General features: G+C 36.4%; 1 protein-coding gene across 2 annotated transcripts; it reads right to left on the bottom strand.

The window, feature by feature from the left end:
• On the bottom strand, window positions 1–26,948 carry EFHB (EF-hand domain family member B). Of its 2 annotated transcripts, none has more exons than XM_085051069.1 (13): window positions 26,818–26,948; window positions 26,451–26,519; window positions 25,527–25,667; window positions 24,011–24,191; window positions 23,379–23,489; window positions 21,592–21,718; window positions 21,136–21,219; window positions 19,274–19,341; window positions 17,746–17,900; window positions 16,718–16,925; window positions 16,140–16,343; window positions 15,448–15,629; window positions 1–352 (listed from the first exon to the last, which is right to left on the bottom strand). In XM_085051069.1, exons 1-13 carry the CDS (start codon window positions 26,896–26,898, stop codon window positions 143–145), a joined length of 1,821 nt encoding a protein of 606 aa, XP_084907195.1. In that variant the 5' UTR covers window positions 26,899–26,948; the 3' UTR covers window positions 1–142. The 2 variants fall into 2 exon arrangements, with proteins under 2 accessions (XP_084907195.1, XP_084907196.1); XM_085051070.1 differs by lacking the exon at window positions 1–352 and adding an exon at window positions 9,065–12,615.
• Between the last annotated feature and the right edge of the window lie 222 nt (window positions 26,949–27,170).

Below are 27,170 nucleotides of genomic sequence, written 5' to 3' on the forward strand. Positions count from 1 at the left end.
ATTAAAATATAGATAGCTTCTTGTTAGTGTCAGGAACAACATTTACACCTGTGAATTAATACTAATCTCAGTCCACTGCATCTGTTATGTTGCTTGATGTGCATGGGTAGTTAAAACCTAAAGGAAGTGACATGCAGAGATCTCAACAGCAAATGTTGCTTAAAAGCATTTCGATGGAGATGAAACAAACAACCAAAAAAATCCAGCAGCTTTCACTGAGTTTCCTAGGTTTCTTTATGTATTTGGCATTTTTTTCTTTGGGGAAATTAAACACAAATAATTTTGAAGAGTAGGCATTTTCTCCCTCATTTTCTTGGGCACAGATGTCGGACTTCCTCAGACTTTCTATTTTCTGCCAAAACACATACAAAACATATATTAAAATATTAGACAAAGCAGACACATTTGTCACAAAGGAAGATCAATTATATGTCCTATAGTTCAACCACCCTCAAGACAGAGAGGCATTGGTCACTTCACCAGTCTAGAAAAGCATGAGCTCAACTACTTAGTTACTTCATTATTTCAATAACCAGTTTCAGCACAAAATTTCAACATATTTTATCCATCTTCATCATGTTTTGTCCAAAAGCCACAGCTAGTAGGGAAGAGAGTCTTTAGAGTATTTTCAGAGGACCATATGAAGGACTCTGATGCAAGACAGACTCAAGGAGAGAAGAAGAAAATTCCTTAGTGAGTTGCTAAGTTTATGGTTGCAGGAGAGAAAGAAAAGTGAAAGTACAAGAGTAGTTTGAGAGGGAAGACTTGTATAGAGAAGCCTTCATCCTGAGACCATAGCAGGAGCTTTGGGATAGATGTCAGGAAATTAGAGTTAAGAGAAAAAGGGAAGAACTAAAATTCAACATCAGTTTGGAGTTTTAAGATTATGGTCAAAGATGACAGCCTTGGCAGAAAATACTTAATGGCAAAAATTAGTGAAAGGCATAATTTTGCTAGTTCCACAGAAAATTAGGTTGCATTTAACCTAATCAGTGATACTTAGGAAAGAATCTGAAATAATTTTCAACAACCCTAAGTAAACAGTGGGTAGATAAATAGCCCTTAATTAAATAACTTCATTTCCATGTACAAGACCACACATTGAACAAAGGATGAAAATGGCTTGAGTGTCTTGCACAATGATCTGACCACAAACCATTTGTCCACAGACTAATACACAGTGTCAGCCTGTCAGCAACTTCTGTGTCACTATCATCACTTTCTGCAGCACTGCCAGCGGCAAGAGCTCCTGCTAACATGGAGACTTCTTTGCAAGGCCTGCAATGTTTTGCTGTTGGATGGCACTGGAGAGGATATGCTTCTGCAAGCAAAGCATGATTCCCATTCAACCCTAAGGGTAGATTCAAACTGAGTGAAAATGCATTCGGAGTTGTATTTGCTCTTTCAGCTGAAATTTCAGAATTTTCACCAACCTTTAAGCAAATGTTAAGAAAAGAAAAATAAAATATCAGGCAACCTGACAACATCAGGATTAGGACTTGATTTTTCCCCTAAATGTAATGCACAAGTAGAGAATTGAGATGTTGGTTCAGTTCCTCCATCATTAGATGAAAGTGTCATAACCAGTTTTGTTATTGCTTTCTATTCACTTTTTTAAAAGCAGAAGTTAAATTCAGGATCCCTGTAACAAAGTTAGAACATGAATCACTGGAAGATTATGGATAAAGTATTATAAAGACATATTGCTTTGCTTGTAATGTTTCCTGCCTGTGAGTGACCACACATCTAGCTACTCTGTGAGGAATTTTAATGGCCTTTAGTTTTAGAAAATGCTGATATACTATGCTTTGAAATGCCAGGCCTCTTAAAAGTAATTCAAGTGGTCCCAGAAAAAAAAGAATTGAAAGCAGCTTAAAACTCCAGTACTTAAAAAATAATTTTTTTAAAATCTCCTGTTAAACTCAGATGGGCTTTCTTCCCCCTTCTCTGTGACCTTACAGAAAGATGTCTTCTGGCTCAGAGTCTGGTTGTTTGTTGGGAAAAGGAGTGTGAGATGAGGATTTAAGAGAAAAATAAAATTGTATACTCTTTGGCTTTGTTTAATACAGGAACAATTTCACTGATTTTGAGCCCAATTTGTTTTGGTTTCATTTTGCTTTCTACAGAAAAAGACTGATAAGTTTTAATATAGTTCAATCTAAAGAGCTGGAGATGTGACATTCCCCTGGCAACAGTTCCTGGGGCCAGGTGTTTAGAGTGAATCTATTACTGGGTGACTTGGAGTATATTTTACCATGAAGTAAGCTTAGCATTGAGAAAATATGAGAATCAAACAGAAAACACCTTACCAATGTGTGTTCAAGCAACAGAGTGAGTGATTCAATACTGAAAACCCCATGTTTAGCTTTACACATCCAAATGCTTAATTCAAAATATGGTTGTTACCAGTCACATCACTAACAAAATATAAATAACAAGTTTTTAAGTACTTTTTACATCATTTAGTTGAAGAGTATTTTAGATTATCAATGCTTAGCAGATAACAACAACAAGACAAAAAAAAAAAAACCACCAAAAAGAAAAAAAAAAAGAGAAACCACAACCTTTTTGCCTTTTGATTGATGAAACCCTGTATATTAACACTGAAGACATGAATATTTCCCTAATACATGCACTCACTAATGAATCTTTTCCTGTACTTATTAGGTTATGGTAAACTGTTATTGCAATACTACCATAAAACCTGCAGTTGCTTTTGGGGAATCTTTTCTGGATTTTTCCTTTTTCCCATTTTAACTGCCATTTTAACTGCCATTCACTGTGGCTGCTATATAAGTCAAATCAAAAGCTTAATAAGTTTTCGCATAATTTATAAATTTTATAGATATTAAAGTATATATATACATATTTTTATATAACTTGCATTGTTGCTTGCATCAATGATAAAATGTGATGTTTTCTGAAGATCTCTGAGCTATGAACAAAGTCTGCCACAGATAGTAGCTAAGCTAACCCTAACAGACAAAAATATTCTGAGCATTTGTGCATTAGTTTAATGCTTACTGAACTTGACTGAAAATCTTCTAGCTGCTTGAATCTGTATGTTGAAATCCAGTCATACATATACTAGAAAATATACTGTGATTAATTACACAGATGTATAGCAGGGGAGAAAGTATGATCAGGTATTTATTTACACATCACAATTCCCATGAATTATTGAATCGCATTTCTCCCCGGGAAGGTTACACAGACCAGAGTGAACACGCAGCATCAGAAATTGTCCCCCCTTAGAATTCGATGCGGAAGAAGGGGCGTCATTTACTCTGGGCTTCGACAGAACAAGAGGAAACACCACCTGACGGCATTGGCTTTGGAAAATACAGCGTCAGGCAATCCCTTCCGTGGGACAGCGGCCGCAGATCCCTGCGGGAGCGGCACTGCCCGCCGCGGCTCTGGAAATCCTGCAGCTCCCCCTGCCGCTGGCACAGCCGCGTTTGAACAACTCAATGGCATCTCGCAGGGACAAGGATTTCTTCCCTCCTTTTCACAGCCATCGACAAATAAATAGATAGCTTTAAATCGCATGAATCACTAAGAGAAAATGCTGAGGCAACACCGTGCTACAAGACAAGGTACTTGGGTGGTTTTGGTTTTTTTAAAATGTTGTGGATCAAATCCATATATTATTTTAAGGAAAAATACTCTATCCTACATGGTAATATATTGTACAAAGACATGAAAGGCAAAAATGAAATCTAGCGACTGAGGAAGGTAAATGAAATGCCGAGTCTGGAAACATCATAGAAACAGAATGGTTTGTGTTGGAAGGCACCTAAAAGACCATTTAGTTCCAATCCCCCTGCCATAGGTGGGGGCACTTTCCACTGGATCAGGTTGTTAAAAATCTCATCCAGCCTGGCCGTGAACACTCCCAGGGTTGGGGCATCCACAGCTTCCCTGGGCAACCTGTGCCTCACCACCTTTGCAGTAAAGAATTTCTTCCCAATATCTAATCTAAACCTGCCCTCTTTTGGTTTAAAACCACCAACCCTTGTCCTTTCATTCCATGCACCTGTAAAAAGTCCCTCTCCAGTTCTCTTGTAGGACCCCTTTAAGTACTGGGAGGCTGCCCTAGGGTCTCCCTGGAGCCTTCTCTTCTCCAGGCTGAACAGTCCCAAACATCCACTAAGCTCATGTGCTTAATTTAAAGAGGTTCTAAATCTCCTCTTGGTCTTTGAATAGTGACAAAAACGTGTGAGAAACTCAACTGCCACATAAGTGCACATCTTTCCTTCTGTTCAATGTGAAGGAATCTTTAGGAATGTTGCCTGCAGTTGAGGAGAAAGACACAGAGATCTTGTGGTTAATACCACCAACAATCCTATCTCACAAATATGCATCTTAATCACCATAATATTTATGTTTAAAATGAAACATATTCTTAAATGCTGGGTAAAACCGGTTTGTATGACTCACCATTCCAGAATATCATTACTAACTTGGAATCCTGGAATTAAAGATGTGAATGACATCTAGAAATTCAAACAAACGGGTTGCTTGTCAGAAATGCAGTGGTTGCAGCTCTAAATTCTGACAGGAAAATGGATTTGAAGCAATACAACATATCCTCCCACTTGTGTGAAACACTACAAAATATTTAGGCAAGTATATTTTCTACATCACCCCAACAGCAGTCACTCAAAAAAGTGATAATTATTGATATTCCTACAGTTTCCAAGGAAATTAAAAAGAATAATAAAATACCATACTTCTATTACATGACTAACAACTTAGGGAAGAATGGTGATTTTTTATTATTATATTTATACAGTCATTCAAAATAAAGAATCAGGCACACACTGTACTGGCACACTGCTGTCATACAATCCAATACACAACATTCCTCTTAATGTTTCAAAACATCTTTTAGTACGGTAGAGCAACTGGCACTCTACAGACAGCTACAATATGTTTTGCTCTCAAACCTTTTGTTAGATTTCAAGAAAGAGTCGATGTCCTTTCAGGCATTTCCCTTTAGGGAATCACAGCTTTCTTCCATGTAGGCTCTTTAGCAGAAATTGATAGAGTTGACTGAAAAGTCTCTTCTTACTTTTGTTTTTATCAAAGAAAAACAAACAAACTCCTTTTGATGCACTTTTTTATTCTCTTTGAAAAGAAAATTTGTGCCTTTTCATACATTACTCATTTCTAATTTCCCAACTTTCTCCTATTTTTTTTCTTATTGGCTTTTTTCTACTTTGTTCAGTGGATCAAAATTAAAAAGAAGACACTCTTTTCCCCTACATTCTTTTTTGTTTGGTTGGTTTGGTTTTACACTTAAGAAGAAAATAATCCACAGAAACTTCACAACAGCATACAAAACATTAATTTCTTTTCCTTGCATTCCAGAGTCAATTTTCCCTATCAATTCTGTTAACTGTTAACCAGAGGGAGAATTTGACACGACCTAACATCTTTCAAGCCCCAGGGCCAGCAAATCTTCAATTCATGCAAAGCTCTTTCCAGAATAGCACTCTACTTCCCTAATTTTCCAGCAAAGCAGCAGTGGAAAGGGAAACACTCATCATTCATCTGAACCATGCCCAGTTTTATGAACAAACGTTTGTTATGGAGAATTTTATTTAGTAATCTCTCCATTCTTTTTTGTTCTCAAATAATAAGACCAGTAATCATGACACTACAACATTGTTAGCACATCTCTGACCACCTGCAAACACACGCTGTGTGTTCCAACTATGTCAGTCTCACTAGCCTGAAGTAAATCATCTGAACAGAATAGTTGACAAACACAATAAATGATGGGAAATGAAGCAAAAAATGAGTCAGTAACAAACTACCAGCACTTTCCGTGACAGCATGCTCAGGCTACTGATATTGTTTCCAGCAATACAAACTAAGAAAACAACAACAAACCCAACACAAACAAACAAACAAACAAACATAATTTTAAGAACAACAGCTATTATTCAAATGATAAATATTTGGCATGGTATACAAGCTTTTCATCTCAAACTTATCCCTCTTTTACTGGCATTAGGTTTCACATCAAAACAACTTGAGAGGTGGACTGTGTACTCTCTTAAGCAAGGATGTATAAAACATTGATGATGGTGGTTTAATGAGGGTTTACTGGTCATTTAACAAGGGTTGACTTAGCCATCCGTGTGGTTTAATTACAAAAGAAAACCAGGTCTGTGACAATTTTGTGCCTGCATGTACACAGAGATAGTTGCCTACTGTCTTCAGTAGACAGCTGCACAGCTACAAATGCATTTAGCACTTCTAAAAAAAAATGGGAATGTAAGTCTTTCTTTCCCCACACCTGTAGAATAAGGACAAAAGCAGACCTGAAAAAAAACCAAAACCAGAACAAAACAAACAAAACCTCCCTCCAACGCTACAACCCTATGCATCCTGTTACTATTTTAACTGTAATTTAAACCCAGCTCAAATGAGGCAATTAATCATCAGCTTGTTTTTTCCCTTAGAAATTCTTTGTAATGCTTTCCATTATGAAGTTGGTGCAAATAAGGACTTCAAAAGAGATTCTTATTGAGAGATCAGAAGTCTAGAATCCATTTACATTTGGCCTTCAGCAGGACAGTCCTTTGAGTGAAACATTGTACAAGTGATGTTTTGTTATCAATAAAAATCCACTGGAAGAAGAAGACCAATAAATACAAACACAGCACTAGTCTACTTTGCCGCTGCAACTGAACAACAACAGAGTATTTATTAAAGCAAAACCAGTTTAATTTTAGGCTTCATCTTCCATCTTACATCTCCAAAGCATTTTATTAAAGAAAACACTTAGACTGTCCAGATGCATAAACTGAACCAAATGGAACCAAATTCTGGAATCAAATCCACTTGACTCAGTATATAAGAGCAAAGAAGGTCATGGGGAACTATGTTTGCAGTAAGCATACAGCAATATATTACATGGTTGTTGCCCTCAGCAATGACTTCTGACGCAGTGCAAAATCAATGTACACCTTTGAAACTACCCCTGCTTCCATGATTAAAATACAGTAGTTATTCCTAATACTGTTGAGGGAAATAAACTACAGAGAAATCTCCTGTCTGCCACTTTTAAATCCATGTTCACAGTAACTCAGAAAATGTGCAACAGAATCAGAAAGATCTCAGAAAATGATAACGTGTCAAAAGAACACTTAGGAATAAGTTCCATGTAGGCAATATGTAAGCAAGCAGTCCCCAGTTGGGACTTAGGAGGAATGTGACAAAGGTCTATAAATGTCTGTATCACTGACAATGTCTGGAAATTGGTTTGTTTGTTGTTTCTTCAAATAGACTGATGGTTTTACATCATATTAGGGCCTTAAAAAGAAGGTTTAAAAGAAGAAAATGAGCTAGGTTTTCTGTTCAGTGCATTGCTAAAGCTATGGAACTCCATGACAAAACATGTTGCAGAGGCTAGAGTATCACAAAGTTTCAAGGGTGCACTGGGGAAGGTCCGGAAGAGAAAATCTGTATAAGATCATTGAATGTAAGAAAAATATATGCTTTTCAGAAAAGTGCTTCCTTTCTTTTAACCAGCTGAAGCTCAAGTGGTTGAAGCACTGGGAGACTGCTTGTAAGAAACATTGAAAAATTTGCCCTGATGGACTACTTCTCCATAAAGAGATGCTGGGCCACTATCACTCGGCACACTGGGCTAGACAGAACCCTTGGGTTGCCCCGTGCAGATACTCATTACATTCATGTTATATTCATTGCTCACAAGCAAAAAGCTCCAAATTTTGTCATGCATTCAGCCTTTCACTCACTGGGGAACACGCTTTTAGTAAAGCAGTCCTATGGGATAGTGTATGTCTGTATTTGAAATCTGTTGAAAACTACTGAAAAAAAATAATCCTGTTATTAACTGGTACCAACCCTTCTGCTCTTATTTCAGTCCTTTCTTCCACCTCAGAGTCAAAGAAATGTTTGACAGTTTCTAGAATCTGCAGAAAAGGTCAATGCTTATAGAAAGGCTATTTCTAGAATAGAAATAGAAATGTTCTTAAGCTACTCCGTCTACTTTTGATTTGTGTGGTAGAACCTTATCTGGTGAATATACCCACACACAGGATTACTTTTTTAGGATACAGAACATATGATCCTTATTACCAGAGGAAGAGAGCCTTCACAAAAGCCACGTGACTAAAACCTGTCAGTGGTACTCAGGTCCTCTTTTTTTTTTCAGATTAGATCTTGGTTTTGCCTGTTTCATTTGCATCTAGGCCCTGGAATGAGGAGTGAGCTTTGAAAACACAAAGAATGCAGCAGATTTACTTTGGTTTTCTTACAGAATTTAACACTTCATCTCCTAGGGTGTAATCTCAGAACACAGCTGTGCATACCTGTTTCCCGAGGACATAAATTTCCACATTTGGAAGTAGGAATGTGGACCCAGGATATACAAGTTCTCTACCTCCTCCAGGCCTCAGAGAAGCCACACATGTCTGGCAGCAATCAGCAAGTGCCTGTCTTAGCAAATCAGAGCACAGTGGCAACTGTTTTAACTACCTTTCCCCTTGCAGATTAATCCTGATCAAAGATGCCAAAATCTTGCCTACAGGTTTGCATAATCTGTGCTGGCATCTTCAAAATTAGTAGACTGTGAAAGAGTAGTAAAGAAATATAGATCCTATGGGAACTACTCAGCCATGGTAGCATTTAGAGTTTCTCTGGCATGCCTAAACCTGTACCAGCTGCTAGAAAAGCACTCTGACCATCCAGCAAGGTGAAGCCATGCAGGCAGATGGTGCTCCATGACAGACTGTCAAATGCAACTAGTGTCCAAAGAAATGCTTCCTAATGGCAAACATCAACTAATTAGGCTAGGTAAGTCATACCAAAAACATCCTACCTGCTCATATCTGTTGGCAAAACAAAGACTCTAATCATCTTTCTAGGCACTTTTCCCCAATACCTCCTTTTCTCCTTAGACATCCATTTGAAGTACTCTTCTTGGTATAAAAGATTATTCTATTCTATTTAGCACATAAATAATTATGTACAGCTGTTTAGAAACCAAACCAAAGAAACAAAAGTGGCCATTCACTTCAAGGAATGAGTTTAAGGACCAGGAAATTTATTTGATCAGATAAATCACTGAAAAACAGTAGTTTTTGATATATAGAAAAAAATACTTAATCTTTTTACAACAGATATATTAACGTTATCTAGAAATAAAATCAAGGCAAGGTCTACAATTCTGTGGAAGACAGTGGGCTGGATCTTCCAGCATCTCATTGGAAAAAAAGTCATTGCACAGGTGATTTTTCTCATTAGAGAACTGAAATAATAACAGTAATAACAACAGAATAATTGAGTCCAACATCTGCTTTACTTAGAACAAGTCACTGCCAAATAAATCATACTAGCTGTACATTCATATTCACATTCCAATATATGCCAATATTCATATTCTAAAGATTAAGAGCCAGAAATACAGAATGAACAATAATGAACAGAATGAAAAGTAATTTTGCACATTCAAATTTTCAATCTTATCTTTTACAGATGTTTTTAGGTATTGAAAGTTAGTGTCCCTGTTATAGCTTTTGGGGAGAAGCAAACACTGGCCTCTATCTCTCTATATAGGAAGACCTCCCTGCTCTGTTCCTGGAAACCAATACATCTGCTCTAAAATGAACTTTGTTCATTTGACAGAACCAATTAAAAATTAATCATTATTAAATATATTATTCTTTGGAATAATCACCACAGTGAAACAGAGATTAATGGAGAAATAATGCACAAGTAGCTGAATGTGCTGTCTTTTATTGTGTCTATTTTTATTAAAATTCCACTAAGAAAATTTGACCCAAAACGTCTAGAAGTGACTGATTTTTAACAAAATATTTACCTTTGTTACAATTTGATGCTTACTAGTTTTGTCCACAGTCTCAGTCCACGTGTGATTTTTTTAATAGAACTGTTAACAGAGTAAATGGCCTCAAGCACTAAATTTATTCATTTACTCTTAGAACACATAGCTTTTGAGTCATAGTGAAGGTTGCATTCACAGCTCTTCCTGAAAACTTTGCCTTTGTTATAGCCCACGGGTTAGTGCAAGGTAGAGTGCTGTCCTGGTCACATCAGCTCCATACCTAGAATCCAGCTGAAATATAGCAGAAAGTAAACCTTTCATTTTCTGTCATTCGGAATATATTGAGGGAACCATAAAAATTACAGAACACAACTTGCAGCTTTAAAGCCTAAAAACACGTCATTGAATTCACATGTTGGGAAGTCAAACAGAAATGGAACAGAAAAATCTGCACCAAACCCCTGTGTACACCAAGCACTTAACAAAAGGAAACAAAAGGATTGTGGAATTCCTAAGAAGTCATTGTCTAGGTCAAAATGATAAATCTTTATGGGGCCTCCTAATGAATATAGTGATGAAAAACAAGCACCTATGAGTAGAATTTACTGCTCTTTTCAGTAATTAATCACTTAAGGCTTCAGAGGAGTAATTTTAAACTTAAACTTGAAAGAAAATCTTTAGTCTGTGGTAACAAACATACTAACAAAAAACTAAACTATGATTTATCAGTCTTTTTTATTCAGGACTTATTAAGCAGACTGACCAAAACCAATGTTAATTCCATTTCACTGACAAAGGAAAAGATTCTACTGAAAGTAGAGGAATGCAAGTATCTTTACAGTAGATTTAAAAAAAGGGCTCACAGAACTTCAAGCTGCTGAACAAACACCACAGATCTGATATATACATACCTACACACACATACACAGATCCAGTAATGTTTTTTTTTAATTTTTCCCTGAAGTGAGTTTGAATCTTTCATCTAAAATCATCTATCGAAGAAGAAAAATACGTCGTTTTTCTAAAACAATTCTCTCCAATGCTTTTGAAAGTTTGCTGCAACAAAGGTTAAGGATTCTTCCCTCCCATATAGTATGAGCAGAAAAGAAGCTTTAGAGAATTTCACTAAAGGTGGTAAAATCCAACATAACAAATTCAATTGAAATTAGCCATACATTTATCTTTTTGTCATGATTCCACTTGGGACAGTCAGACTGCTTCCTGCATGCTTCTGAGTCCATGTAGAGAGTTCCAGAAGGACAGGGAGGCAAGGCAGCAACAGTGCAGAACAACATTCATTCACAACAGGAAAGAATTTGCCTTCATCAAGCAGCATTTCTACCACCTGCTCCCTGGAGATACCTGAAAACAAATTCTTTCTACTTGATATAAGACAGTTACTATTATTGCTACAAAAATAATGTACAAAAGGGTCTGGCTTGTGTATTTCATGTTACAAGCAAGTAAATGACCAGCTTCTGGAACACAGGCAAAAGAGGAATCTTATCACATGAGGAGGCTGTTACAGTGAAATTTTATGCTGGCATTACATGTGCATTTCTAGTATTTAACATAGCAGAACTTTCATTGTCGAACTCAGTAACACTTTTGGCTGGCAACATTCTCCAAATCTTATTAATGTATTTAAAGCATCAATAGGTGACAAAGTAACATCCTTCTTGATATCCTGTATGTTAATGTTACATTGGGCAAGGATCTTTCTTTCGAATTTGAAAGTCTAGAAGTAATACTTCTCGCTGTTAATAATGAACAATTTCCATCTGTTTTACACCAAAGTTCAGTACAGTAGTAGTAGAGTGAACATTCCAACTCACACTTGCATATTTTAATATTATTTGCTTTCCGTTGTTTATTCTTATTGGACTTTATATCTATTCATTGAGATTTGCATAATGATCCTCAAGTGTTTTCCATCAATGACTCTCCCTCTTCCCAAGAAACCACACTGGTCACAGATGAACAGCTGGCTCTCTGAACGCCCTCACAAACTTTTCTGACTACCCAGCCTGAGCTTTAATGAAATGTTTATTACATAAATACCTCTTGAAATCAATTATTTTTTCTTGATTTTGAAATCTGACTACTATAAATAATAGTCATAAGCTTGCATAAAGAATAGGAGCCCTCTGCCACACAACTAGACGTTCATTTCTGCACTTCTTAACCTACTGGTTTTTATGAAGTCTATTGCTATGTAGCTTCCTTACTATTTTATTGTAAAGCACTTTCTCACATGAACTTTTAAATATCTCATATACTTTGCCACCATCAGATCGCTGTTGACAAGAATTATGGAACATGAGAAGAAAGGCAAAATGCCATTATATGACAATAATCTTTGAGAGGTCTTGAATAGCTGAAGCATTTATCTTTAGTATTTTCAAAAATGTCTACTTATAAGAGAAAAAAAAAGTTAAAAAAGATAAATATTTGTATAACATTTACAAGCATGGATACCAGTTCCTACCAACTGCAATGGTTCATATATATGTGGTGAACCCACTACTCAGAAAGACAACACTTATATAAATACACATATAAATATTTATTGTATTCTGATGTTTACTTCAATAAAAGCAATACCCAGAGACCAGAATCAGAGACTAGAATTTTATATGTGATTCATGTATCATATTCAGTATATTACACATATTTTCTTCACAATCACAAAGCTCTTTTATCTCATGTTTTGTACACACTTGCTTCCATATTTCTTCAAACCTTTCATCTGCAACATTCATGCCAATATTGTGGAGCAGTTGTTTAATCTACAAAAATAATACAAAATAATACAATTCATTTAATTCTGGTCAGCATTTTGTTAAACTATATAGAGTCTGGCTTTTACATATTTAGCAATCTCTATTTACCAAAGAATATTTTCCCACTCTTAAATTAAAGCTACAGACCACATCCTCCATCCTTAGCCAAAGAAGTTCCTATTAAGTAAATCTGAATCTTATTGCAATGAAAGCTGTACAAAATTGTCTGTAATTAACAAAGTAATGCTGGTGCACTACTTCAAATGGGAAAAAACCAAACACAGAAGACTCAGGGAAAAGTAAATGCTTTTTAAAAGCCCTAAGTCAAGTTCTGTTTATCCACTCTATTTTTGCTGTCTGCAGTTACCAAAATAAATCAGATCATATTAATATCTGCATTTCCCAGCAAGACTATACACAAGATCATCAGCTGGTATAGGTAAGTGGGTGAAGTGACTAAAATGAAATGGTTCAAATCAACTTTGGACCTTGCTGTAATTTTACATCAAAATAACTTAGCAGAAGAGATTTTTTTCCATATTTTCTCACTTGGGTGCTTCCTGCTGCATGCTTCATTACACTTAGAGGAAGGTAACTTTAGAAGAATGCTTACATGCACTATGTTTCTGTTAGTATCACCAAACATTTGGCTTCTTCAATTGTATCGTATCTGTGTATGTACATGTGTGTTATATTTATGCTATGGAGATTTCATGCATGCTTTGATAAAGTAAGACTTTTAACACAGTCAAATCAATCTTCTTGATCATCTTTCTCTAAAACTGTCTTTTGTATAAATATAGGTCTGATCCCCAGGACAGCAAATCTTCAGTTTCATCTTAGTCAATAAATCTATGAGAGTTTATGTAAGCTGAAACTGCAGGAAGAAAAAAGGGACTGAATTTTGTTTCTTTAAGCATAGTTGTTGTTTCAGTTAAATCAATCATATTATCCACAAGTAAAACAAAACAGATCTGATCCAATGTCTTCAACAAGCTAGTAAAATACAAAAGGTAAACTAAAAGCAATATTCCATCACAGGATACCACTGCAGGGAGAACAAAGGACTACATGCTCTCATAATTGGGCTTCACCATACTAAGAGAGCTTTGTCCTGACTCATCAACTGCTGTAAAATTATTAGTGACCAAACCAGGGACTGTTGTGTGCAGACAGGATTAAACTTGCTCTCACCAGTCACCAACATGATCATGCTGCATAGAAAGTACACACTACTCCTCAATTACATAATTTCTCTTCAACAGACTGGAGAGAATTTTTGTGAAGAAAACAGCAAGCCCAAGAACTATTTTGTTCTTTTGTAACATGATGAGTCACCTCATGAAACTGTTATATAGTCAGAATTTGCATTCATTTCTACCAATCTTTACAAAAACTGGTAGTATTAAATTATCCTGAGCTTTCATCTAATAATAATATTATATAATCATATAATAAATTCATTAACTATGATTTTTTAAAAAACATTAATTATACATATCAAAACAATAATCATAAAATTCCCAAACAGTCAATTTCATGAATAGAGACTGTTTTAACAGACTCAGAGGTGGTTCTGCACTGAATTCTGTATAACTGGTATAGGCTACAATACAGTATGACATCTCAGGACATGTTATAACTTCAAAGAAGAGTTTTACCTAGTGCTTGACAGATGTAATTGGCTTCTCAATGAAGCATGAATTCTATCTTCTGTTAGCTATATGCTGCATGCATGCATTTCCTGCTTTCAGAGCTAGATTATAAATCGGTAAATGCTCATGTACACAACATTCTGACATGACATTTTATGGATATGTATAGAACACGGCATCACACCTTTTAGAATGTTTAGCAACATTCTTTTCTGTAAAATACATATCCAAGTTCCAAATCTGGTTTCAAACATGACTGAATATTTAACATAATAGAACGGGTTGCCACGGCTCCTTTTTTCATTTTAGATTGGATTTTCACATTTCATTACAATTGTCTCATAAATTGTACTTCAGATAACAATGTTATCTCTTAATATTTTTTCATTATAGATTGCATACAAATGTAAAAACAAAGTGGTAAACAACACCGAAGAAGAAGCAGCAAAGTTGTTTCATTACTTATGTGGGAGAAACTCTGGTCTATGAGAAAACAGAGTGGTAGAGGCTGCGGAAGTATCAGAGAGAAAAATCATGGAGTCCCCAAGTAAGTCCCTAGAGTTCCACCTTCCTCTTCAGAATTATGAGACAGCACAGCATTGCTGTGTAACTCCCAAATCACTGCACAAATCCTTTGTAGATCTAAGCCTACGACTGTGACTCAGCAGAACACTTAAAAGGTACATTCAAGTGGTTTGCTGAATTTGTCATTAGCAAAACCTGACAAGTTTGTCTGAGGAGAGATGCTCTTGGTAAAATTTTCCACTACACATCCCTCTGTCATAGAAAGTATTTTTATACACGTCCAAAAATCTTCTTGTGAGGCTTTTTAAGATATCTCATGGAATCATAGAATAATTTAGGTTGGAAGAGATCTTTGGAGATCCTCCATCCAACGACATAATCAAAGCGGGGCTAACTTTACTATTAAACCACCTTGCTTGAGAACTTGCTCAGAAATTTGAATGTGCTGGATTTCAACAAAATTATTATCTACCATCCTTATTAATAACTTAGAATCTGAAGAGTACATATTTTTCAGATAGTTGAATGGATGTAAAGCAAGATGGTAATGCTGCAACAATGAGCTTTACAACCTGTTTATTGGATAACATGATTCCCACTCCCACAGGGCTAGCAGAACAAATATCATGAAAGAATATTCTGAAGAAAATCACTATACCTCTGCCTTTGGCCTCTTTTTTAAAAGATCTCTCTCATACACCCCCCTTTGACTGAAGACAGAAGGGAACAACACTGCAAAACCAGTTCCCTGGTCACCATAATTTCTTGTGTCACTGAGGCGGCGAATTCGAGGAGGAGGAATATCTGAACGAATAGTTGGCATCCCACACAATGGATAACCTGTGAAAATCAATCAACAGGCAGCATGGTGAGATAGTGCCAGGGAGGATAAAACATTTTGCATGAAATAAGAAGAAATGTGATGCTTTGACTGACATAGGTTCAATAACAAGTTATATAATTTTCTTCATCGTATCCTCTTTCACATTTTTAGAAATCCTGGCTTCAGCTACATCATGAAGAATGAAAACAGGGAATTTGCAGCAATATACTAGCACTTAGTTAGTTAGTATTGCCGGCTGAAAGTATTTTAAGTGATTCCAAGGAGATACGGTTCTCCCAAAATTACTAGCATAATTTCTCAAAGACATCTACATTAACTTCAATGTTTTGAACAGACTATCCCTTCCAACTTCCAAGCACTAATTAAAAAAAAAAAAACCAACTTAACTTAGATAAATTAATTCATTACTGCACATTAGTGGAACCTGTAGCAATACTTTCTAACTTTGCTCCCGATTTTGTCTTAAATAATGTTTAGAAGTGAGTAGCACAGTCCACTGTACTTACAGGATGTTGGGATACCACCTACTACAGCATTATACTGAGAAGATGATGTTTGATAATTTGTATAGACGCGATCTGTTGATCTTGTAAATGGTTTTGGTGTCTTTTCTAAGCTTCCTGGTTCTTCTAATATGAGATCTTCCTGTTTTGGCAACGGTTCTTCATCTTTCTTTGTTTCTTTAGGAAGATAAGCATCTAATTTTTTCCCTGTATGCAAAAGTTAGGGTACAGCCAAGAAATATTATCAACACATAGACTAAGACACAAAAAACATTACTTGAAGAAATACAAAGAAGGTTGCATAATTCATCTGCATTTCTGATAATGCTTCCAGATGTTTTACTTTCTCTTGATCTGTAGTATTAAGAAAACTTCCCAGTGACAATCTCAGTGTGCAACACAGAACTCCAGGATTCTGAAACACATCTGTACCTGAGATTCTGTTGGTAGCTGGCAAGGTAAATGCTCTCTCTAAATACTACCCTTCTAAAGGAGCACCAAGTTTACAACAGCAATGTTTTTTCAATACCTATTCTAAGAACAAGATCATCCCCACAATTTCCCAGTATTAAGGTATCTACCTTTTCTAATTATTTTTTCTTCAAACTCTTTAACACCCATTTTATCTTTCCAGTTCAGAAAGTTCGCCAAGTCCTGGTAATTAATCAGACCATCCTTATCCAAATCACAACAGTCAAATAAGCAATCCAGGAGCTCATCATCTAGATTCACATTCAGCTGAAAAAAGATCTTTCGTAGGTTGTCCCTGTGTATCATTCCATCACCATTCTATTATAAAGAAAATAAAACAGTTGTTATATTCTATGATTCTCTAACAGCCATCATAAAGTAACTTCACCAAAAGAAACACATACACATGTTTATACAGATATATAGATAGATATAGATAGATAGATATAGATATAAATATAAATAGATATAGATATATACTTATATATATGCAAATAGCACCAGACACACCATTTCAAGAACAGCTAAAATTGCTGAGTAAAAAAGTAATTTTCAACTTAAATAATACAGTGATTTGAGAGTAAAGGTGTGACAGGGTATTGTGACAAGGTAACAATCTAATCATAAATGTTGAGGAAAAGTCAATGTGTCTTTGAAAGTAAGACATCAATCATTCTCTATACATTACAATTAATGTTACATATAAAATGTCAATTATAATTTTTTTCCAGAGAGAAAAAAAGAAAATATCTGAAATTCTGATGCTTGCCAAGTCAGTCAAAAAGTACAGCTCGGAAGAAAACATGAACATATTCCCTTCCACTACCTTCCCTTCACAAAGAAATACCCAATTTTGAAGTCCAAAATTTGCTAAGATTACTCCTGCTTGCACGTCCCTTGCTCCCTCTAAACTGTATATTTTAAATAGTATTGTGAAAAGCTTCAAGTACCATTGTGTCTAATTCCACAGCATAGCACAGTAGAGGAAACATACAATAACTATGAAGTTACACTCATAGTCATAGTTTTCATCCATGTTTATCTTGCTATGCTTATGTTTCTTCATGTCTGTATCTCTACAGCACAGGAGCATAATGTCACATGCTCCTTTACGTTTACACCTTTTCAGAGCACTAACCTTATCAAAATGTCTTAATGCTTCCAGTAACACATCAAAATTCTCATAGTTAGCTTTCTTCAGACTTTGCCGAACTGCAATCAAGATAACTCTTTCTCTGTTTTTCCCACGGAGGAACTCACATGGAACCCGGACATGAAGAAGATCATTAACATCTATAAAAATTAACAGTTCCTCAATTACTTGTGCGTATACAGAAAGCAGACATTTACCAAAAAATTTTTTAAAAGAAGCTTGCATTCTACAGGAAAAGGAGATTTTCAGTTTCAAGATGCTGATTTTCAGCACTGCTGAACAGCTCATATAGCAATTTCATTACAAGATCAAATGGTCCATATCATTATTTCTCTACTCACACACAGTTAATACCAAAAATTTCAGAACATCATAAAGTTGCTTCACAAACCTATCCACTGCTTCCAAAAGCTTCTGAAAGCAGTGGTTGTTACTCAATATCCAGATAATTGAGAAAAAAAGAACATATATTATTAATCTACCACTTCCAGTCTGTCATGTTCCAGATACTTACCAGAGCCAATGTAATATACTGGATAATTATATATCATTGGTTTCTAGAAAGACTATGCACTATTTTTATGTTTCTGCTCCCATATTCTATGTATCCTAATTTTATTAATATTTTTAAACACTTTGGCACACTGAGCTACAATCTTCATCCAAATCCCCAAGATGCCAAGGTCACTCTCTAGAGTGCAAGAAGTTCATACAGAGTTCAGTAACAAACATGAGTAGCTCACCTAATCCCCTCTAACAGCAATGTACAAGCATTATTTTCTACTTGTTAATAATGAATTCTTTTGTTCAGTTCCTTCTGCTCTTCCTTATAGCATGAACTTTATTACATCACATAGTAAAACATGTAAAAGCTTATGCACTCTTTGAACAAGCTTTCTCCAGCCCAGATTAACTGGATAGCTTTGATCCATTTCATTTTTTTGCTTCCCAATTATTGACTGTATTCCCTAGTTATTAAACATAATGGTAAAACATCACCAATCTCAACATTAACTATTTGAGCTGACTAGTTTTCAAAATTTTGTCATAATGAAAATTAATAGTTTTTTTATTTTACTCTGCTTTTTGTCTCCTTGCAGCCTTCAAAAACTCATTACTCCTATTTATTGCTTGTTACTTCTAGTCTTTTCAGAGAAGTGCTAGAAAAGTCATTGAGAGGGAAGATGCGTAATTGATTTAAATAGCTGTTTTGTCACTTTGATGTTAATAAGGGTTTTCTGCCATTTCCCATTTTGTTACATTCAGATACAAAGGCTTTTAAAAAGAAAAAAAATACCAACATGTTAATCCCAAACCTAAAGCTTCTTTCTTTTTGTCATTTATTTTTTCCCACTAGCAACTTCAAATCCTCTCAAATTTTCATTCCAGAAATTTACTGTAGATAAATTTCGTACCTTGCCCCTTAAAATTTTAGGAAAACTATATACACAACCAACAGAAATTACTTCAGCATAGTTTCATCACCAAGATTTTATTCTGCCCTTGAACTTACCATATTCATCTGGAGGGATTATCAATCCAAATGTATGGTCTGGGGGAACATTCATAGTTTCTGCTATACTGTCAATAAGGACATTTCTTTGTTAATTGTCAAACAGTTCATTGACAGCCAAAATAAAACCTCTGATACTATTTTTTAAAAAAGTGATTCTATAATTAGGGATGATACACATAGTTCACTTGAAATTTGTGTATCAGGACTTTGTTTCAAAGTTACCATTTCAGAAAAGCATCCCTTTGCAAAGCTGATTAGAACATTTGCTGCTTGCAGTGTAACACAGCCAAATGTAAACATTAACTTTTTGAACATTTATGCTCATTAAAAGGAAAAACATTCTACGCTATTTTTTCCTAAGAAAATTACAGAAATGTGTGAGAAAAGTCCATATAGTCAAATAACAGGAAATTAGGACAAAATCTCCAACTAAATAAAATACTTTTGAGTAAAGTGGAAAAATTTAATCACATCTCTTCTTTTCCACATGCAATTTCATGTCTACCAAAACCAGCAACCAAGCCCATATCCATGGGGAAAACTTGGCTCAGTTTTATTTACCGGAAATTAAAGATTCTGTTTGTGACATTAAAATACTGTTTCTTTTTTTCACTTGAAAAAGATGTAATGCTCATTTTATTTTTAATAATTAAATAATTGAAATTGCTATCTGAATCAAAAATCACCATCAGAATTGAAAAGATAATCAGTGCTTTGTTCTAAAGCACAAAGCAAACAAACAAAAACCCACACACAGAAACGAAAACACCATAATCTAAAAACTACTATGTGAATTTTTCTTTTATCATTTTCATATCACACATAGAATGCAGATGGTGCAAAATTCACTAAATAAGATTAGGTTAGCCTCTATCTGTCTTGTAATATTAGTGCTGTGTTTCAGCCTGCACTGCAGCCCATCCCTGATTGTTCACACTGTCTCATGTTGCTCATGCTCCAGGTCTATCCCACAGTAAGCTGGGACACAGTGAAGGGGAGAGGAGAAACTGACTCATATTTGTGTTCACTCCTCACACGTACTTATGAGCACACTTCTCCAGGTTCACTTAAGCCCGGGATCTTGCATTTAAAATTAATTTTTGCTACCAAAGTCAACAGTGCTGTTTGCGAGCCTTCAGACACATTTTTGCAGAAATCTAGAGCATCTGCAAGTTCAGCCATTATATACATTCAATTTGCATACACTGAACATATGCAGCCTTTGTATACATTGATTTGCAGCACACTTGGATCCTAATCCCACTGCACCTTACGACTTCTGCAGTGCTTCTTAAGCGCTGTTCTGTAAAATTATAAAACTGTTCCAGACTGCTTCATAAACCTCAGTCATTCTAGTGATTCAACTGAGATTGCTAAATGCTGCTAGGTCATAGCACAACTTAGTGCCATGTCCTTTTCCATGGAAGAAAGAAGGTGAGATTACAAAAGAGGTAATGAAGATGATAAAAAATAGTGTCAGAGTAAGCAACATGGTCAAATCCCAAAACATTAGCGGAGATGTTTCAGTTCGTTCAAACCTTCCCAACTGCAAAATACAGGCGGAAAAAATGTCTTAAAGAGTGCTTATAATCTGCTTCATATAAATTTGATCAATTCAGATACAAACCACTTAAACAGTAAGATCTAACTCCACTACATAGCCACAGCACAGCCCTTATTAGTAACTTGTGTACTTATCAGCCTAATTAAGGCAAGTAGAAGGTCCTTTTCTGTTAAATGAGTGCTGCATTGGAAGCATTGGGCACACAGTTACATTTTTATCCAAGAGGTAAAAAGATATTGGAGAAATTACAAAAGTGAGTGAATTTTCTGCTTGGAAGGTATCTTTGCTTACTTACGGATCAAGAGGTTTTCCAACCAGAGGCTGGTATTTTTTCTTGAAATCATCACTTCGTTTTGACACGAGGTGTGGTGCTCTCTTCCTACAAATTATGAAAATAACTCCTGCACATATTTGTTTTAAAATATTCAAGATTTTTTCCAAAATATTTTAAAATATTATCATATATTTAAATAAAACAGCAACTCTTCTCAAGGCAAATACAAACTTAGTAATTAAAATATCTTGCTACTTAAAATGAAAGGACTTTACTAATGCTTAAGACATGCCAAGTGTTGTTGTATGGTAAAAGTGATTTGGATTAACTGTTCTGAAAAGCACACCTTGCATCTTCTATTCAGTTCAACAGAGGTAAGGATAGGATTGTGAGATGTACAATTTTCTTCAAATATAAAGACCCACTATTCTTGGTAATTCATCCCATTAATTAAGCAGGTAACTCATAGTAACTTACGAATCCAGGTCCAAGGCCCAATTTAAGGTCTTGGCTGTATTTCGCCCATCCTCAAAGTGAGGGGTTTCCATTCCATAAACAAAAGACTTGTTGAAGTGTGAGTTATACTTCCTATTGATTGGTTCCCCTGCAGAAAATGTAGGCATTTCAACCTGTGTAAAACACCTCAGGAAGAAAAATGTACCCAGTGTTGTTCATTCTTAAGACATAACAATGAAGCAACAAAAGCAAGTAACTAACAAATCTGTTCAATTGAAGATAAATACTTTACATCCCCCATTTATTGAGTAGTTGGGAATAATCTCATTGCCACAAGTGAAGATAAAAGGCAAAATAAAACGCAAAAACTGCTTCAGTGGTAAAATGGTTGGATGCTCTTTTATGGCTGACTAAAGATGAGCCAAACAGAACAAATGAAACTATGTAGCCTAAGTGATGAGGGTCATGCAAAAAAATTGCTTTATAATGTCTATACCTGAGCAGAGATGTGTACCATTTGATTTTTTTTGTTTGTTTTTAAAAAATGCAAAAATGTTTTTGAGGTGATGCATTTTCAGATATACCCTTGCTATGTCTTTTTGTCACAGAAAAAACTGTCATTCTTTTTCTTCAAGGTCTTTTCAATCACCTTTTAAAAAGAATGATAATCAGAGCTTTCAAAAATATTATTCAGCGTATGTTTTCTAGTAAGGGCTTCATATGGCTGTATGGCAGCATGGAATTTTTATGGAATTCCTGGGGCACATAGTTTACTTTTTGTCTGTCTGTTTCTGCATTGGCCTCTCCATGATCTGGTGGATGGAAGTTACAAAAGAGACAGAAACAGATAAAGAATAATTCCACTAAAACACCCAAGAAAGGCAGGGAAGAAGGGAAATACAGGCACAGGTTTGGCCAATTTATACCAATACTATTTGTAGTAGAATTTCTCAGTGAGACAACAAACTACTATAATTTCATATCTATCAGTTCTCCACATAAAATTTACATTTGCAGCCAAAGTGAAAGTCATGGAACTGGGAAAAACAGAAGTGGCTGCAAAACGAATACATGTATTGCATTTTAGAGTGCAATTTGTCACTCTGTTCCTGTGCAGACCTGTGAAATAAAGGGTAACCATCCCTGGGCAGACCACATCACACAGGAACCGCCCCCAGAGGCTGAAGCAGTGCAGACACAGCCCACAGGAAGGGCAGAGACAGAGGCTGTGGGACAGTCCCAGGGGGAGGGTGCTGTAGGCTGAGGAACCTGTATCCCAGAGAGCCACTCAGCAGACTGAAATTCTTTGTAACTAGAACTTAATGATAAGCTCCTCATCAGAAAGTCTGTCAGCCCTAAAATTCTGTTTAGATCCTGATGAAGGAGAGGAACTAGAGGAAAAAGTACTGGAATGGGTTGGGCTCACAGTCTGTGACTTTAAATCTGAGATTGCTTTCAGTGGCATAGACAATGCCAAACTCAGTAAGCAACCAGGGTTGCTATGAGTTTCTAGTTTCCTGGAAATATTTTGCTTCCCAAAGAGCACCCAAGAGAAATCAGGCTTCCAATTCCTTCATTATGTTCTTATTCTCTTTTAAATGCCCATCATCAAGTGATTGACAGTTCTAGAAACTGAGATCATGCTCTTTCAGTCACATATTTTTCTCATAATTATTTTTTAATAATTTATATTGCATTAATACAGTAGTAAAAATTAGTCGTTTACATCTCAAAAAATAGCATACAGTATATGCTGAACACTCATAGAGGAACTTTTTATGGAGTTTCTTACTAGCCTTTGAACTTACCCACGTAATAATCCTCATGTGACAGAACATACAAATCATGTGCTTCTCTCGCTTCTTTATCCACCTCCTCAAAGGTTTTTGGTGGATTTACTACCTCTCCAGCTGATAAATCTGGAAACAAATAAATAATGTCTGGTTGGGGGAGGTAAGGAGATGGATGTTCTGTTTGGTTGGTTCTTAACTGTAAGTAATATCTTATTAGAGAAGTTGCTAATACTGGGGAAGAGTGATACTTCTTACCACATTTCTAGTCAATCTATATTCAGTGTAATAACATAATGACACGGGACTAGGAAGAGAATCACAGAAACCCAGATGAACAGAACTTTTGCAAGAAAGCTACATGGGCAACACAGATGTAATTTCCTCTAGTCAGGGGGACAGACACACATGTCAAGGAAGTTTCTTTCATTAGGCAGATCAGGAAGGGAGCCAGAAGCCCTGCTAGTTACTAGTTCTCAGTAGCTTGTTTCTTCATCATAACTGAAAAATTTTTAGGCCTTTCAGTAACTCTTATATGATAATTATTCTGTTAAAATTGAGTTGTTGGAATCATAGAGCATCTGCTAGATATTAAATTGCATATTATCTTGTATTTATAGGAAACATGTTTAAATGGCAAATTTTCCTACCTTTGACGATTTTTATTCCAAATGTAGTATTAATTATATCCAAGCCCTTAGGTAACCTGGAAGATTGATCATGTGATCTACCCAAAGGTGCTTCACGATGACTGGAGTAAATTGCTTCTTTCATGTCTTGCATCTTTTCTTGAAAATCACTTTTTTCAGGTGGACTTATCAATGAAGCTGCCTGAAGACATGACAAACACCAGAGGCAGGAAAACCAGCCAACTTTTAAACTAGCACACTTTGATCATTCACTCATCACTAAGACTAACCACACAAAAAAAAGTTTGCTCATAAGTGTTCTAACGGATATCTTACATGGTTACATTGACCATAATTGTATCCACCAAGTTGCAAACCAAAACTGTATCTTATGAGAAGAACACTAATAATCAATGCTATGCTACATTTCCAGCTAAATAAAATACTTCTTGTGAGATAGAACTTTGTATTTTTATGCTAGTTTTTCCCCTTGTTAATTTATACATTTTCTGACTGCAACCTTTATTTTCTTAGCACATATTAGAAACTATAGTCAAATTAGAATATGACTAAAACCAAAGTCATTTGATTTTTTAGGCTATCCATCAAAGTAATGGGGACTCTGGAGAAGGTTTATTATTAAACTCTCATTGAATGTAATAGAAAGAAAAATTGAAAAAAGTAGTAGCAAATACAATTGAACCAAACCCACGTTTAGCAGACTCACTCGGCTTCCAACTCTTCCTCCAGTTAATATTTCATTAATAATGCAAAGTCTTCAACTGACAGTACAAGCTAAATAGATCAATCCATTCAACATAAAACATCCAAGGTAGGACACCAGCCTGGCTGTCTTTCATTTTGGATATGCCCAATCAATGTCCTACACAACATACTCTAACACTAGAATTTACTTCCTTCATAAAAGTGCGCTTTACTAACACTGCTGTTATTTTTAGATATATGAACACTAACTCTGTGATAAAACTACTAATGATGTCTTCAGTTGTTTGATTACAGATTACTAAGATAATTTCTAAATAATACACACAAAATAGTCTGACATATCCAAACCATCACTTTTTAACTAAAAAAGTCAGTTTCAAGCCAAAGGTAAGAAAGCATACAGAATAATTACACCAAACTGTAAACATATTCTCAGGGAACAGTTCTCTTGCTAAGAGTTCAACTGGTTTTATCTCTCTAACCTGGAAGAAGCAAGCAGCAAAATTTGTGGGTGGAAGACTGTTCATTAACTTAAATCTTGAAATGAAATTAATAATTCAGTAGTCACTACAAAAGTTGTGTCACTGCTAACAGTCACTGAACTTCAAATATTTTCCAATTTCAATAATGCTAAATAAATCCTACCATTTAACCTCAGAACTCAGGTAATTCACAACAGCTGTGAAATGCTGCACTATAAATCACTCAGCTATGTACCTTTATCCCTGACTATGAGGAAATCAGTTGCTTTTCTTAAGAACGCTCTTAAGAGGTTAATTCTTAAACAAAAGTAAATGAGTCACATTCTTACGGTGATTTCGGAGGTTGTCTTTATGCCATGTGTCAAGTGAGAAACGTCAGGATCACCTGCTGTGCCGTAGAATATTATTTTAGCACCAGGAGCTGGATCTGTTGTATTTCGAAACTTTCTTACAATAGTCGGGGTAGCGGGCTATACATAAGGCAAAGCAAAAACAAATCTACACCAGACATTCACAAAATGTTAATGAAAAGAAAACATATTGCAGACATTTCAGTGTGATTCCAGAGGTAAGAACAAAACATGAGGATGCTTTAGGGCTGTAATACGTGCATATGCAGATTCTGATATTGTGAGCACAAGGTCAACATAACCCAGCCTAAATTTTATCAAAGCATTGCTAAGTTTCAATGATTCCCATTTTTAATTTGGTTAACAGCTACTTCACATGTTCTTGATGAAAACTAGATGTTACACCTATAAATTTCACAAACCTTTAAACTGATTCACAGCAATTCCACCATCAATGAAGCAATTTTGGAAATTATTTAAACCAAAGCATTGAGGTTTTTTTTATTATAATTTAAAGGGAGACCTGCTATTTACAGGATCCATTTGTGTCTCGTTAGCCTCTAACTCGTCAGGGGCACAGGGAAGGGCCAGAGGGAATCACAATTCTGACACGCATTCTTGTAAAGAACCTCCATCAGAAGCAATAATAATTCCCAATAATTACTCTAATTGTATTACCAGAGGAAAAAACTCTCTAAACCAATTCTATTTAGTCCCAACTAGGCAAGCACAGTGACTTTTGTAAAACACGTCGAATGAAAATGAACTGCCAGAAGTGGTTTTTTTTATCCTGCCAGCTAGTCTCTATAATTCCACGTGACAAAATGTAACACTGAAATAAACAGTAGTTTCAAAAGAGAAGGGATGTAGAGAAAAACAGGAGCCTCTGCAAAACCAACTCACCCTGGGTGGCAACCCTTCGAGAGAACTCGCAGGCTTTGGATTGACATCTGCGGGACCGAACCTTCCAGCCTAAACAATGCAATCAGAAAATAAACACGGCATAATGAAACTCGTTTTAATAATACACACACCTAGTCAACTTTGGATCTGGCAGTATGCACGGAATGTTGTCCAATTGGCCCCGTTTTGATGGGAGGGTGAAGGGTTGGGGTGAGACAGAGCCACATCCATCTCTGGGACCCAGGGGCCTCGCAGGGGATGCGCCTTCCCCTCCCACACGCTGCCCCTCTTCCAGCCCCTTCCCTCTGCGAGACCTCGCGCCAGAACGGCACAGCATGGCTGGGACTCCTTGGATGAAGGCACTCACATTCGGCTGCTCCGGAGTCCCGCCAGGGGCCGGCCCGTCACGGGCCCTCTCCTCGGGGCACGGCGACAGCCGCTCCGCCATGGCCACCGCTTACCCTGCGCCCTCGGTAACGGCGGCGGCGGCGGCGCCGGGAGCGCTCGTGCGAGGCGGGCGGTGAGGCTGCTCCTCACAGTGCCCCGCCATCCCCTCACAGCGCCCCGCCATCCCCTCACAGCGCCCCGCCATCCCCTCGCACCCAGCGCCCCTCGTCCTGCTCCTCACAGCGCCCCGCCATCCCCTCACAGTGCCCCGCCATCCCCTCACAGCGCCCCGCCATCCCCTCGCACCTAGCGCCCCCCGTCCTGCCCCTCCCA

Source organism: Lichenostomus cassidix, chromosome 2 (assembly GCF_008360975.1).
Source record: "Lichenostomus cassidix isolate B80296 chromosome 2, HeHo_3.0, whole genome shotgun sequence".
NCBI classification, from domain to species: Eukaryota; Metazoa; Chordata; class Aves; order Passeriformes; family Meliphagidae; genus Lichenostomus; species Lichenostomus cassidix.